This window comes from Oncorhynchus mykiss, chromosome 6 (assembly GCF_057628025.1).
Source record: "Oncorhynchus mykiss isolate SJ-2025 chromosome 6, ASM5762802v1, whole genome shotgun sequence".
In the NCBI taxonomy this organism is placed as follows: domain Eukaryota; kingdom Metazoa; phylum Chordata; class Actinopteri; order Salmoniformes; family Salmonidae; genus Oncorhynchus; species Oncorhynchus mykiss.
The window spans coordinates 84,390,001-84,405,701 of record NC_143027.1 but is presented as its reverse complement, the minus strand read 5'-3'; the positions used below and the strand labels follow the sequence as shown (position 1 = coordinate 84,405,701).

The 15,701-nt window shown below is 42.0% G+C and overlaps 1 protein-coding gene across 4 annotated transcripts in view; it reads left to right on the top strand.

Moving 5' to 3' along the window:
* Positions 1-15,701, top strand: part of LOC110506177 (A disintegrin and metalloproteinase with thrombospondin motifs 17) — a 197,320-nt gene that overhangs the window by 105,799 nt on the left and 75,820 nt on the right. For all 4 annotated transcript variants that reach the window (XM_090239172.1, XM_090239170.1, XM_090239171.1 and 1 more), the window contains exons 8-9: positions 4,441-4,546; positions 14,805-14,945. In XM_090239172.1, coding sequence (XP_090095298.1) covers positions 4,441-4,546; positions 14,805-14,945 — 247 coding nt within the window. The remainder of the gene's footprint in view (positions 1-4,440; positions 4,547-14,804; positions 14,946-15,701) is intronic.

The window sequence follows — 15,701 nt, the reverse complement described above, 5'->3', positions numbered from 1 at the left end:
ACTGCTAACACTCTACCACATACTCCTAAATGATACTATCCCAGGACTGCTAACACTCTACCACATACTCCTAAATGATACTATCCCAGGGCTGCTAACACTCCAGCACATACTCCTAAATGATACTATCCCAGGACTGCTAACACTCCAGCACATACTCCTAAATTATACTATCCCAGGACTGCTAACACTCCAGCACATACTCCTAAATTATACTATCCCAGGGCTGCTAACACTCCAGCACATACTCCTAAATGATACTATCCCAGGACTGCTAACACCCCAGCACATACTCCTAAATGATACTATCCCAGCACTGCTAACACTCCAGCACATACTCCTAAATGATACGATCCCAGGGCTGCTAACACTCCAGCACATACTCCTAAATTATACTATCCCAGGACTGCTAACACTCTACCACATACTCCTAAATGATACTATCCCAGGACTGCTAACACTCCAGCACATACTCCTAAATGATACTATCCCAGGACTGCTAACACTCCAGCACATACTCCTAAATGATACTATCCCAGGGCTGCTAACACTCCAGCACATACTCCTAAATGATACGATCCCAGGACTGCTAACACTGTGCAGTCAAGAATGAACAACAGCACAGTGAGCAAAGCAATATGTTTGGCCCGTTTCAGTAAGTCCAATGCATTTCCAGTCATTTTTCATGACCGAAGAAGTCTTTCTAGCTAACAACAATTGTTTTGTGTTTCTGTGCCTTTGTGTGTGTGTGTGGTGTGTGTGGTGTGTGTGTGTGTGTGTGTGTGTGTGTGTGTGTGTGTGTGTGTGTGTGTGTGTGTGTGTGTGTGTGTGTGTGTGTGTGTGTGTGTGTGTGTATGTGTGTGTGTGTGTTTGCGTGTGCGTACTCCTCTGTGAGTGTGTTATGTGTATACATGTGCGTGCGTGTGTATACATGTGCGTGCCTGTGTACGTACACATGCTAGTGTGTGTGTGTTTGCATTTGTGCATGCATGGGTGTGTTTTGCATGGTCATGCGTGTATAATGACAGGCAACTGCATTTGAGAATGGTTGGCTAAAATACTGCTTCAGAGAGGCTGTGATAAATTGGGTCAGTATTACAAATGTCCCAGGTATGAGAAAGAGAGAGAGATAAAGAGCGAGAGAGAAAGAGCGAGGGAGAGAGTGAGAAACATCTGGTTGGAAGAAAGAAATAAAGGACAGGAGGGAGGGAAATAAATCTGTGTTTATGGCATGAGTCTTTTACAAGTGAGAATGGTCTCCACAGCGGTCTCCACATTCTGCTCTAATTACTATATTGATCCAGATCCAGTCACGTCAGACCAGTGATTACTGTATTAACTCAGATCCAGTCACGTCAGACCAGTGATTACTGTATTAACTCAGATCCAGTCACGTCAGACCAGTGATTACTGTATTAACTCAGATCCAGTCACGTCAGACCAGTGATTACTGTATTAACTCAGATCCAGTCACGTCAGACCAGTGATTACTGTATTAACTCAGATCCAGTCACGTCAGACCAGTGATTACTGTATTAACTCAGATCCAGTCACGTCAGACCAGTGATTACTGTATTAACTCAGATCCAGTCAGTCAGACCAGTGATTACTGTATTAACTCAGATCCAGTCACGTCAGACCAGTGATTACTGTATTAACTCAGATCCAGTCAGACCAGTGATTAGTGTATTAACTCAGATCCAGTCAGTCAGACCAGTGATTACTGTATTAACTCAGATCCAGTCACGTCAGACCAGTGATTACTGTATTAACTCAGATCCAGTCACGTCAGACCAGTGATTACTGTATTAACTCAGATCCAGTCACGTCAGACCAGTGATTACTGTATTAACTCAGATCCAGTCACGTCAGACCAGTGATTACTGTATTAACTCAGATCCAGTCACGTCAGACCAGTGATTACTGTATTAACTCAGATCCAGTCACGTCAGACCAGTGATTACTGTATTAACTCAGATCCAGTCACGTCAGACCAGTGATTACTGTATTAACTCAGATCCAGTCAGTCAGACCAGTGATTACTGTATTAACTCAGATCCAGTCACGTCAGACCAGTGATTACTGTATTAACTCAGATCCAGTCAGACCAGTGATTAGTGTATTAACTCAGATCCAGTCAGTCAGACCAGTGATTACTGTATTAACTCAGATCCAGTCACGTCAGACCAGTGATTACTGTATTAACTCAGATCCAGTCACGTCAGACCAGTGATTACTGTATTAACTCAGATCCAGTCACGTCAGACCAGTGATTACTGTATTAACTCAGATCCAGTCACGTCAGACCAGTGATTACTGTATTAACTCAGATCCAGTCAGTCAGACCAGTGATTACTGTATTAACTCAGATCCAGTCACGTCAGACCAGTGATTACTGTATTAACTCAGATCCAGTCACGTCAGACCAGTGATTACTGTATTAACTCAGATCCAGTCAGTCAGACCAGTGATTACTGTATTAACTCAGATCCAGTCACGTCAGACCAGTGATTACTGTATTAACTCAGATCCAGTCACGTCAGACCAGTGATTACTGTATTAACTCAGATCCAGTCACGTCAGACCAGTGATTACTGTATTAACTCAGATCCAGTCACGTCAGACCAGTGATTACTGTATTAACTCAGATCCAGTCAGTCAGACCAGTGATTACTGTATTAACTCAGATCCAGTCAGTCAGACCAGTGATTACTGTATTAACTCAGATCCAGTCAGACCAGTGATTAGTGTATTAACTCAGATCCAGTCAGTCAGACCAGTGATTACTGTATTAACTCAGATCCAGTCACGTCAGACCAGTGATTACTGTATTAACTCAGATCCAGTCACGTCAGACCAGTGATTACTGTATTAACTCAGATCCAGTCACGTCAGACCAGTGATTACTGTATTAACTCAGATCCAGTCACGTCAGACCAGTGATTACTGTATTAACTCAGATCCAGTCAGTCAGACCAGTGATTACTGTATTAACTCAGATCCAGTCACGTCAGACCAGTGATTACTGTATTAACTCAGATCCAGTCACGTCAGACCAGTGATTACTGTATTAACTCAGATCCAGTCACGTCAGACCAGTGATTAGTGTATTAACTCAGATCCAGTCACGTCAGACCAGTGATTACTGTATTAACTCAGATCCAGTCACGTCAGACCAGTGATTACTGTATTAACTCAGATCCAGTCACGTCAGACCAGTGATTACTGTATTAACTCAGATCCAGTCACGTCAGACCAGTGACTACTTTATTAACTCAGATCCAGTCAGTCAGACCAGTGATTACTGTATTAACTCAGATCCAGTCACGTCAGACCAGTGATTAGTGTATTAACTCAGATCCAGTCAGTCAGACCAGTGATTACTGTATTAACTCAGATCCAGTCACGTCAGACCAGTGATTACTGTATTAACTCAGATCCAGTCACGTCAGACCAGTGATTACTGTATTAACTCAGATCCAGTCACGTCAGACCAGTGATTACTGTATTAACTCAGATCCAGTCAGACCAGTGATTACTGTATTAACTCAGATCCAGTCACGTCAGACCAGTGGTTACTGTATTAACTCAGATCCAGTCAGACCAGTGATTACTGTCTTTCCAGAGTCCTCGTCAATGTTCCCTCAAAAAATGTTAGTCACTGAGCAAATCTCAGGTCAGCTGAGCGCAAACTTGAACGTTGTCAAAATACTGTGCAATTTCCGGCGAGCATCTACTGTGAACACTGAGGCTGTACCCGCTTTGAGTTAGTTTTAACAGTGGTCAAGTAGTCTACTGTGGCTATTTGATCACAATGTAGGCCTACCAGAATGGCCTACCATCAAAAACAATGGAGAAAATGCATTCCATAACATTTAAACATGGAAGTAGCTGTTCTGTTGTTCAGCCTACAGTAGCATCCAATGTGTGGTGTTCAATGATCTCAAAACAAACTCATCTACTCACCACTGCTCATGCTGTAAACATAGTCCAGTTCAAGTGAGTGGCACAGATCCATTTATGGCAATAGTCTATTTGCATATAGGTCCTACTGCTGCTCTGATTGGTTATGGCGCACCGGTCTGTGTAGAGTACAGGCCTAAGTCGTGCCTGTCAGTGTAATAGAATCCTACTCCAATGCATTCTGCCTACAACAAATCTTTTGCATAGTTAGTTTTGCATACTACGTCTTGCATAGTTTGTTTTGTTTCGGTATGTTGCATTGAAAGTGGCTAATAATTGCTTTCAATCGATCACAATTCCCACAGTAAAGGGAAACGTTGATAGTGTTAACTAACTGGGAAACTAGATAGTTGAGTTAAGTTCAATCTTGTGATTCTCTGCGCTGGCTGATATTTATTCTACTCAGCAGTCCCGGGGAGGGAACATTGGTCCTAGTCTCACCGAGTCTCACTCTATTCGCTCTCTCTCCTCCGTTAGGTATTGCCTATCTGGGAGGGGCATGCAGCTCCAAGAGGAAGTGTGTTCTGGCCGAGGACAACGGACTCAACCTGGCCTTCACCATAGCCCACGAGCTGGGACACAAGTACGTCTGTCTGTGTAAATGAGCACTTGTCTATCCTGAGCAAAAGCAGTGAATCGTCAAGTTTTTCCTAGGTAGAGATCTAGGATCCCCTCCCCTAACCCTAACCCTAACCTTAACCATTAGTGGGGAAAATGCCAAACTTACCCAAGATCAGCGTCTAGAGGTAACTTCACCCTCCTCAGTTTAACAATTGAAGTCATCGTCAGACTCCATCTTGATTGGATGAAAGTTTCAGCCTCTTTTTAAGTGTTTTTGTACTGGATAACTTCACAGTTTGAGGTATATCCATGGGCAAAACTATTTGTTTCTCTCTGTATCCATAGTTAAGATAAAAATACGAGAGCAGTTTTAGAGTTTCATAAATAGATAATTCCATGTCAATGAACCACTATTATCATCATTATTGTGGATTTCTTTCCTAAGTGAAAGTGTAATTACATAGTTTTTGACAGTAGCCATTATAGGCAGTACTGTAAGGTTCTGTTCCCAGGTACTTCAGTCTTTGACTGCCTCCCAAATGGCACCCCATTCCCTATATAGTGCATTAATGTTGACCAGAGCCCTATGAGCCCATTTTGGGATAGGTTGCCATTTGGGATGCAGTCTTTCTCTGGGATAATCAGTTGCATTGTTCCTTCTTCTCTAGCCACACAGACTTGAGTTCAGCGTCCTCATTTCTTCACTCAAGACAGGATAGCACAGTGTGTGTGTGTGTGTGTTTGTTTGTGTGTGTGTGTGTGTGTGTGTGTGTGTGAGCGCGCGTGTGTGTGTGTGTGTGTGTGTGTGTGTGTGTGTGTGTGTGTGTGTGTGTGTGTGTGTGTGTGTGTGAGCGTGTGAGCATGTGTGCGTGTGTGTGTGTGTGTGTGTGTATGAGCGTGTGTGTGTGTGTGTGTGTGTGTGTGTGTGTGTGTGTGTGTGTGAGCATGTGTGTGTGTATTACTCGAATAAAGCCCTCATTGATAGAGCGGTGACAGGGAGCCAACACCAAAATGCCAGAGTATATTAGCGTTAGCAACAGCTTTGTGGCTTTGCCAGGCCCAGAAGGATTTATCACACTTTTCATCAGGCAGTATATCTGGGCAGCCATGCTGAGGGTGCAAGGACCCCTTGTTTAATGTCTGAGAGAGGTAATGAACTGGCATGGAGCACGCCCCACTGGTGCCCAAATAAACACATACACACACCCAAGCTGCATGCACAAACAGGAGACACACACACATGCCTGCATACACATACACACACACACACATGTAAGCATTATAAAAATACAGACACAGAGGTGCACAAGACATTCACACACACACACACACACACACACACACACACACACACACACACACACACACACACACACACACACACACACACACACACACACATACACGCAAATTCACTGTACCTTGACAAGGCTCCATTGTCCAGAGTGTGTGAAACACATATTAATTAGAGAGAATTGGGTTTAAGTGCCCCACTCTGTATTTTCACATAAAAGATTATAAGCTCAGGTTGGCATGATGGGTGTGTGTGTGTGTGTGTGTGTGTGTGTGTGTGTGTGTGTGTGTGTGTGTGTGTGTGTTTGTGTGCGCGTGCGTGCTGCTATCATGTTCCTGTCCTTGACATTGTTCCAATTCTTCAGTGTTGCAATTTTCCTTCCGTTCTACCTGGTAATCTGATCCAAACTACTATATGATGTCTTATTACACTGCACTGCTGTTTCCAGTCCAGTTTGGTCTTATCAGTGACCATGCACTTAGTCAACAAACTTCAGCTAATGATTTTGGTCATTTAATACTGCAGTGGGCTAAATCAGGGTCACACAGAGTGTTTCTGGGTAGTCTTGAAACAAAAGTATACACCTCACACACATGGTTATGGACTTAAACAAAGAGGACACCTGTACCATGTCAGATATAGAGTTGAAATATATAACATTGTGAGTTTGCATCCCAATGTTACACTTTAAATACATCACAGATGACTGAAATATAACAAAACCGTTTCATATAGAAACACCGGATTTTATACTTTAAAAAAATACATATTTATGAATAATGAAATTATAAAAAAAAATTAATAACATTCCACCCATGAGGCCACAAGAGTCAATTTGGTCATAAACTACAGGAAAGGGCTGCAAAAAAACACAACGCTGTAAAAAACTGGTAGGAAGAGAATATATGAATAGTAATATAAATTCTCAACAATCAAGGCAACAGTAAAACAAGGGTGAGAAACAGGAAACAGGATGATTTATGTTGGTCACGGTTGTTTTGCTTTCAAACCTTTCACATGTGATTCATTATGAATACATTGTTTTATAAAGACAGATCTAACCTGAGAAATTAATCTACAACCATTATGCCAGATGAGTATGTAGAACTGAAAATAAACAAGTCCTGTTTCAAATCCTCATGGAATTAGCCATGAAATCTATACTTTTACTGGGTTTAAGTGTGTACTGTGTACTCACCTTCCTTCTACTATGTAGTTGCTTTGTATTCACTGTTACACAGTAGCTCTTCCAGATGGTCGCATCCTCACAGAGCCAGTGGATATTGATTTGCTCGTCTCTGTTACTCCTCTTCATGTGAGTCGGTGATGGAGGTGCATTCTTATCAAGCACTTATCACTCCTAGTGGAAATCAATGTCCAATCCACAGCCCTTGAAGAATTGATTCAATTTGTTGCTTGTCTGTATCACTCTGGGGCGGATTCCTGGACAAAGATGAGGCCTAGAGCTGGACTAAAAAGAAAACTCATTGGATAATATCAATTGAAAATGCTTTTTAGTCTCAGAAGTCGAAGAAGCGGAAATATGGAAATATATATTTCACAGCGGTTTAGATGGTACAACGATTCTCTACACTATACCCACTTGAGAATTTTAGCAACCAGGAAATTGCGGAGGATTTCTGCATAGTACACCTTTAAAACCTTTGACCAATAAACACTTCGCTTTTTAATCTCCAAGACTTTATACAGTTCTGGGTCAACCAATTGTGCTATTTTTTAAATATTTAATATTTAAAAATAATAAAAAACTTATTGTGTACATAATGTTGCTGCTACCGTCTCTTATCACCAAAAATAACTTCTGGACATCAGAACAGTGATTACTCACCGTGGACTGGAAGAAACCTTTTCCTTTAACGAGTCTGAGGAGAATGTTATCCTTCTATAACTGGAACAGGCCCAGATCCACGCCTTTTGCGTGAAGAAAAGACGCCGGAAAAGGGGACGCAAGCGAGTAAACTCCCAATGCTTTCCATTCTTCTTGCTAACGTGCAGTTATTGGAGAATAAAATTGATGACCTACTATTAAGATTATCCTAACAACGGGACATTAAAAACTATAACATCTTATGTTTCACCGAGATGTGGTTGAATGAAGATACGGACAACATAGAGCTAGCGGGATTTTCCATGCACCGGCAGAACAGAGACACTACCTCTGGTATGACGAGGGGTGGGGGTGTGTGTCTTTATTTCAATAAAAGCTGGTGCGCGATATATAATATTAAAGAAGTCTCGAGGTATTGCTTGCCTGAGGTAGAGTACCACATTATTAGAGTACCACACTATTAGAGTACCACACCAAGAGAGTTCTAATCTGTATTATTCGTAGCCGTCTATTTACCACCACAAAACAAGCTGACACTAAGACCGCTCTCAACCAACTCTATAAGGCCATAAGCAAAGAAATAAAATGCTCACCCAGAAGCGGCGCTCCTAGTGGCCGTGGACTTTAATGCAGGCAAATTAAATCCGTTTTACCAAAATTTGGGGTCACATTTAATTAATTTTTAAAAACATTTTACCTTTATTTAACTAGGCAAGTCAGTTAAGAACAAATTCTTATTTTCAATGACGGCCTAGGAACAATGGGTTAACTGCCTGTTCAGGGGCAGAATGATAGATTTGTACATTGGCAGCTCGGGGATTTGAACATGAAACCTTTTGGTTACTAGTCCAACGCTCTAACCACTAGTCTACCCTGCCGCCCAACATGTGCAACCAGGGGGAAAAAAATCCTAGACCACCTTTACTCCACACACAGAGATGCATACAAAGCTCTCCCTCACCCTCCATTTGGCAAATCTGAGCAATTTTCTATTCTCCTGATTCCTGCTTACAAGCAAAAACTAAAGCAGGAAGTACCAGTGACTTGCTCAATACGGAAGTGCTCAGATGACGCAGATGCTATACTACAGGACTTTTTTGCTAGCACAGACTGGAATATGTTCCGGGATTCTTCCAATGGCATTGAGGAGTACACCACCTCAGTCATAGGCTTCATCAATAAGTGCATCTATGTCGTCGTTCCCACAGTGACTGTACGTAGACATCCCAACCAGAAGCCACGGATTACAGACAACATCCGCATCGAGCTAAAGGCTAGAGCTGCCGTTTTCAAGGAGCGGTGGACTAATCCGGACGCTTATAAGAAATCCCGCTATGCCCTCAGACGAACCATCAAACAAGCAAAGCGTCAATACAGGATTAAGATTGAATCCTACTGCACCAGCTCTGACGCTCGTCGGATGTGGCAGGGCTTGAAAACTATTACAGACTACAAAGGGAAACCCAGACGCGAGCCGCCCAGTGACGCGAGCCTACCAGACGAGCTAAATGCCTTTTATGCTCGCTTCGAGGCAAGCAACACTGAAGCATGCACAAGAGCACCAGCTGTTCTGGATGACTGAGTGATAACGCACTCGGTAGCTGATGTGAACAAAACCGCACCCAGGTGATAAGAGTAGGCAACAACGCGTCTGCTACACTGATCCTTAGGGATAGGCGTCCCGTTAGTGGGACACCAGTCGATAACATCCGGTGAAATTGGAGGGCGCGCAATTCAAACAAATAATTGTAATTTTAAAAAACATTAATGAACATACAAGTATCTTATATAGTTTAAAAGCTTAGATTCTTGTTAATCTAACTGCGTTGTCCAATTTACAATAGGCTTTACAGCGAAAGCATACTATGCGATTGTTCGAGGACCGCGCCCCACATCAACATATTTTTCAACCAGCACAGGCTTCATAAATTACATTACAAATAGCGATTAAATAAATCACCTAGTTTTGATCATCTTCCTCTGTTTGCAATCCCAAGGGTCCCCTTCTTTATATCCAAAAAAGTCTAATTGGCGCCATCGATTTCAGTGATCCAATCATTCAACATGCAGTTGAGTCCAAAAAGCTACCTCTAAATTTTGTTCAAACAAGTCAAACTACGTTTCTATTAAATCCTAAAATGTAAATAAACTATAATATTTCATACGGTAAGAAGTACGTTCAATAGAAAAGTAAAATTAGTAAGCACGCTTCCTCTTCATCGCTCGCCAACAGGCTGATTTTGAACAGGGAGTCTCATAATTCTTGCTTGTTTTTGAAGAAACAAGCCTGAAACATTGAACAAAGACTGTTGACATATAGTGGAAGCCACAGGAATTGCAATCTGGGAGCTGGAATTACATAGAAGCCATAGCTTTCCATTATAAGATCTCTGGTTGTTTTTTCTTTGGAATTTCGCCTCCCATATCAACTGTGTTATAGTCTCAGACATTTTAACATTTCTAGAAACTGCAAAGTGTTTTCTATCCAATGCTACCCATTTTTGCATATCCTGGCTTCTGGGCCTGAGTAACAGGCAGTTTACTTTGGAAACATCAATCAGGTGGAAATTCAGGAAAATAGACCCTAGCTCTAAGAAGATTTTATTAAGACTGGGGCCCCTCAGGGCTGTGTACTTAGTCCCCTCCTGTATTGCCTGTTCACCCACGACTGCGTGGCCAAACATGACTCCAACACCATCATTAAGTTTTCTGACGACACAACAGTGGTAGGCCTGATCACCGACAATGATGAGACGACCTATAGGGAGGAGGTCAGAGAACTGGTAGTGTGGTGCCAGGACAACAACCTCTCCCTCAATGTGAGCAAGACAAAGGAGCTGATCGTGGACTATAGGAAAAGGCGGGCCGAACAGGCCCCCGTTAACATCGACGGGGCTGTAGTGGAGAGAGTCGAGAGTTTCAAGTTCCTTGGTGTCCACATCACCAACAAACGATCATGGTCCAAACATACCAAGACAGCAGTGAAGAGGGCACGACAAAACCTTTTCCCCCTCAGGAGACTGAAAAGATTTGGCATGGGTCCCCAGATCCTCAAAAGGTTCTACAGCTGCACCATCGAGAGCATCCTGACCGGTTGCATCACTGCCTGGTATGGCAACTGCTCGGCATCTGACCGTACGATGCTACAGATGGTAGTGCGAACGGCCCAGTACATCACTGGCTTCCTGCCTCCTGCCACTCAGGGCCTATGTAATAGGCGGAGTCAGAGGAAAGCCCATATAATTGTCAGAGACTCCAGTCACCCAAGTTATAGACTGTTTTCTCTGCTACCACATGGCAAGCGGTGCCGGAGCGCCAAGTCAAGGACCAAAAGGCTCCTCAACAGCTTCTATCCCCAAGCCATTAGACTGCTAAACAATTCATAAAAATCGCCACTGGACAATTTACATTGACCCCCCCCCCTTTTGCACACTGCTGCTACTCGCTGTTTGTTTGTTACCTATGCATAGTCACTTCGTCCCCACCTACATGTACAGATAACCTTAACTAGCCTGTACCCCCGCACACTGACTCGGTACCAGTGCCCCTGTATATAGCCTCGTTATTGTTATTCTTATTGTGTTACTTTCTGTTCTTACTTTTTATTTTAGTCTACTTGGTAAATATTTTCTTCTTCTTGAACTGCACTGTTGGTTAAGGGCTTGTAAGTAAGCATTTCACGGTAAAGTCTACACTTGTTGTGTTCAGTTTTGTGCCTAATGAACACAACCCTCATGTGTTTGCATGCACTAAACCAGAGCCTACAAAGATCTGGAGAAAGACAAAATGATCATATTTGGGACTGGCCAATTGCACTGCACTCCAACCCAGTTTGCGGTTCTCCAGTGTGGTGCTTCGGGTAACGTTTCCCCTAGGAACAGATCTTGGATCCCCCAATTAACCTTAACCATTAGTGGGGAAAATGCTAAACTGTATCCAGCAGCAGCAAAGTAGCAGGACAGACCCAGACCAGCTGTGGTCATCTTGGTTTTAGTGTGGCTGATCTCTTATTGGTGTTGCAGAGGACATGGAGGAATGTGGCTCTCAATATGTAATTGTATATAGTTTAATTAAAGCCAGGAACAACGGCTGTGCATTGGGAGTCCAGTCATTCCACTCAATGGTTTTTGTTAGTTTCTGAGGCGCCACTGGGATTTCAGGCCGGGTTGTTGTTTTTCATTTGCAGAATGTAGGTCACGACTTCAGAGGAAACACACGCATGCACACACACACACACGCACGCACACACTCACACACGCACGCACACAGATCCTTACTGTGGTATAGCTGTACACTAGATATTCTTTCCTGTTGAAGTTTCCCTGAGGTCTTGACCTTAGCCAATGAACAGGTGTGTTAGGATGGGCTCAAGTTGTGTAGAGGAATGTATACGTGTTCAAAGTATGTTATACTGTCTGTTGCAATAGTGTATGTTGTGTGTCTAGTTATGTGTTGCAGAGATACAAAGGGAAAGGGGGATACCTAGTCAGTTGTACAAATTAAATTTGTCTTCCGCATTTAAAGGTGTGTATGTGTGTACACGTTGTACTATACTTGTGAGTATCAAAAGTCCTCACAAGAATACTAAACCAACAAAAAACTCAGAGAAGTGAGATCATTTTTTCCGGTCTTCACTTGTAAAAAGGCCATTTTTTGCCTTAGGGGTTAGGTTTAGTCTTAGTTTTAAGAGGGTTTCTGTTTGTGCTGGTGCCAAACGTTGGGCCTATTGCAACGTTCTGTTGTGTCTGTATATAGCAAGTCAGTCTGGAGAATATGGGAAAACATTGAGCCTATTGCAACGTTCTGTTGTGTCTGTATATAGCAAGTCAGTCTGGAGAATATGGGAAAACATTGAGCCTATTGCAACGTTCTGTTGTGTCTGTATATAGCAAGTCAGTCTGGAGAATATGGGAAAACATTGAGCCTATTGCAACGTTCTGTTGTGTCTGTATATAGCAAGTCAGTCTGGAGAATATGGGAAAACGTTGAGCCAATTGCAACGTTCTGTTGTGTCTGTATATAGCAAGTCAGTCTGGAGAATATGGGAACACGTTGGGCCTATTGCAACGTTCTGTTGTGTCTGTATATAGCAAGTCAGTCTGGAGAATATGGGAAAACATTGAGCCTATTGCAACGTTCTGTTGTGTCTGTATATAGCAAGTCAGTCTGGAGAATATGGGAAAACATTGGGAGGGTATTTGCCTGAGGGATCCATCAAATCAAATCAAATTCTATTGGTTGTATACACATATTTATGTAGCTTGTTTCGTATAGTATCCACAGATTGTGAGCTAAAGATGAAAACCTTTCCTACGAGCATTATTTTATTATTTATTGACTAACTATGGCTTTCCAAATCGCCCAACACTGCTATTTGTAAGGTTCATTTTAAGTGCATGTTGTGATTTTTTAACCATTCCTGAACCTGTGACCAGAAACAAGCTACATGGGGGCAATACCAGAGTAAATAATCTATTCATTCTCTCTCTTCGCAGGCTAAATTTACAGAGCTGAGATTGTTGTATGCCCCCAATATATAGCATTCTGTTGGTGGCAAGAATTTTATATGAAAACTTACATTTAAAAACTCTAAGTGTTGAATCAAGTCTAGTTTCTTGTACCAGTTCATAAACCATGTGTCATGGAATTGGTACATCACAAATCTCTTCCCATTTATTTTGCAACCTGTATGGCGCAGGTGTCAACATTTTTGTCCTCAAATGGAACTGGTACATTTTTCTATTTATGCAGTTCCTTTCAGCCAATTTGTATCTTTAATATATGGCAGGCAAACAAGTTCCCTTCCTTCTCCTTTTTCCACTTGCCTCCTCCATTTGTGTGGTAGTACTGCATCCATTTGGTTGTAAGTTTGGATTGAGCAGATATTCCCATATATTTTCAATAGCTAAAAATGTGACATAACTCCTCCATTTCTATTCATAATATCATTCATAAATATAATACAATTTAAAAGAAAATCTAGAAAGAATGTTTATTTATTAATCAGTATATTTGAGTTTAAACATAACATTTGTTGTAATATTTGTTCTATCTTGTCTGGAGGATAAAACTGAAATTGTAACCAGCTTGGTATGGCTTGTTTAAGAAAGGGCGATACTTTAAACAACATTTCATTTTCAATCAGTCGGAAATGAGAAGTTGTGATCTGTATAAAAACAAAAAGGCCATTTTTGAATAAAGGACGAGCCTTTCTTAATAATCTACTGGAGAACCATTTTGGGTTTAAGTATCATTTCTGTATTAGTGAAGCTTTTAGTGAGAGGTTTAAAGCTTTAATATTTCATCCTCTTTGCCCCCAAACTCATAGTCATTATATAAATAGGCACATTTCATTTAGTCTGGCTTAGCATTCCAAATAAAATGACATATGTTTTGTTCATATGATTTAAAAAACGAGTCATCTGGAGTAGGCAGTGCCATTAGTAAGTAAGTTAAATGTGAAACGACCAAAGAGTTAATCAATGTAATTTTCCATAAATTGACAAGTATGTTTGTAGTGTGTTTGTTTCAGTTGTGTGGAGGTGTTGTTTGAGGCGTGTCAAGAAGGTGTAACTGGTTTCTCCTATATTAGGGTTAGGGTTAGGGGTTAGGATAAATACGATTTTAAATGTGAATCAATTGTAAGATATACCTGTGTGTGTGTGTGTGTGTGTGTGTGTGTGTGTGTGTGTGTGTGTGTGTGTGTGTGTGTGTGTGTGTGTGTGTGTGTGTGTGTGTGTGTGCCTGGGAGACATGAGCATATTCCAGTAGTGTATGAGTAAATAATGGTGTGTGTGTCTATATGATATATAATGGTGTGTGTGTGTGTGTGTGTGCGTGTGTGCGTGTGTGTGTGTGTGTGCAAGGTATATAATGGTGTGTGTATGGTATATAATGGTGTGTGTGTCTGTATGGTATGTAATGGTGTGTGTGTCTGTATGGTATGTAATGGTGTGTGTCTAAATGGTATATAATGGTGTGTGTGTGTCTATGTGGTATTTAAGAGTGTGTGTGTCTATATGGTATTTAAGGGTGTGTGTGTCTATATGCTATATAATGGTGTGTTTCTCTATTATGTAATGGTGTGTGTTTCTCTTAATGGCATGTAATGGTGTGTGTGTGTGATTTTCTCTCCAGCATGGGGATGAGCCACGATGACGACCATGCTACCTGTACAGGCCACTCCCACATCATGTCTGGCGAATGGGTGAAGGGCCGTAACCCCAGCGACCTGTCATGGTCCCCCTGCAGCCGTGACGACCTGGAGAAGTTCCTCAGGTGAGACCCACACACACACACACACACAAACACACACACTTACTCACACACACACACTCTCTAGGTTACTAAGTGGAGCATAGCAATATTATGAGAGTGGAAAATGTGCCTCAGTTCACTGGCCTAAAGGGTCCAGTTTTCCACTTTCAGATTGGACACATACACACACACACACACACACACACACACACACACACACACACACCCACACACACGCACACACGCACACACACACACACACACACACACACACACGCATGCACACACTCACTGATACACACTCACACTCACTCACTCACACACCCACCCACACACAGTCTCACTCATACATACACACAATCATTGTACAATATATCCCTCTGCCCAACTCACACACTTCCTTGAATAAATGACCTCTAGTTTCCTTCCAGACATTATTTGATTGACTTTGACAAGGTCTTCGTAACCAGTCACTCACAGTGATTGAACTTACTGTGTTCCAGCCCTGACCGCTGTCAGCCAGTTTAATCAGGTTGAATGGCGTCTCCTACTCAATGCATTCATCACAACTCTACGAGATGGCATCGGCTTTCATCTATGGGCTGCTGTTGCCAAGAAGCTATTACCATAGCGATGGCTTGATTTATATTGCAAACAATGGATCTGATTGACTGTGACTGGAGCATGGACTAGAAATGTAGTTTATTGGCTGTCTGGCGCTCTGAAATCAGTCCCTTGACATTGGATCATTATTATATGTAACAGAAGTGTTAATGT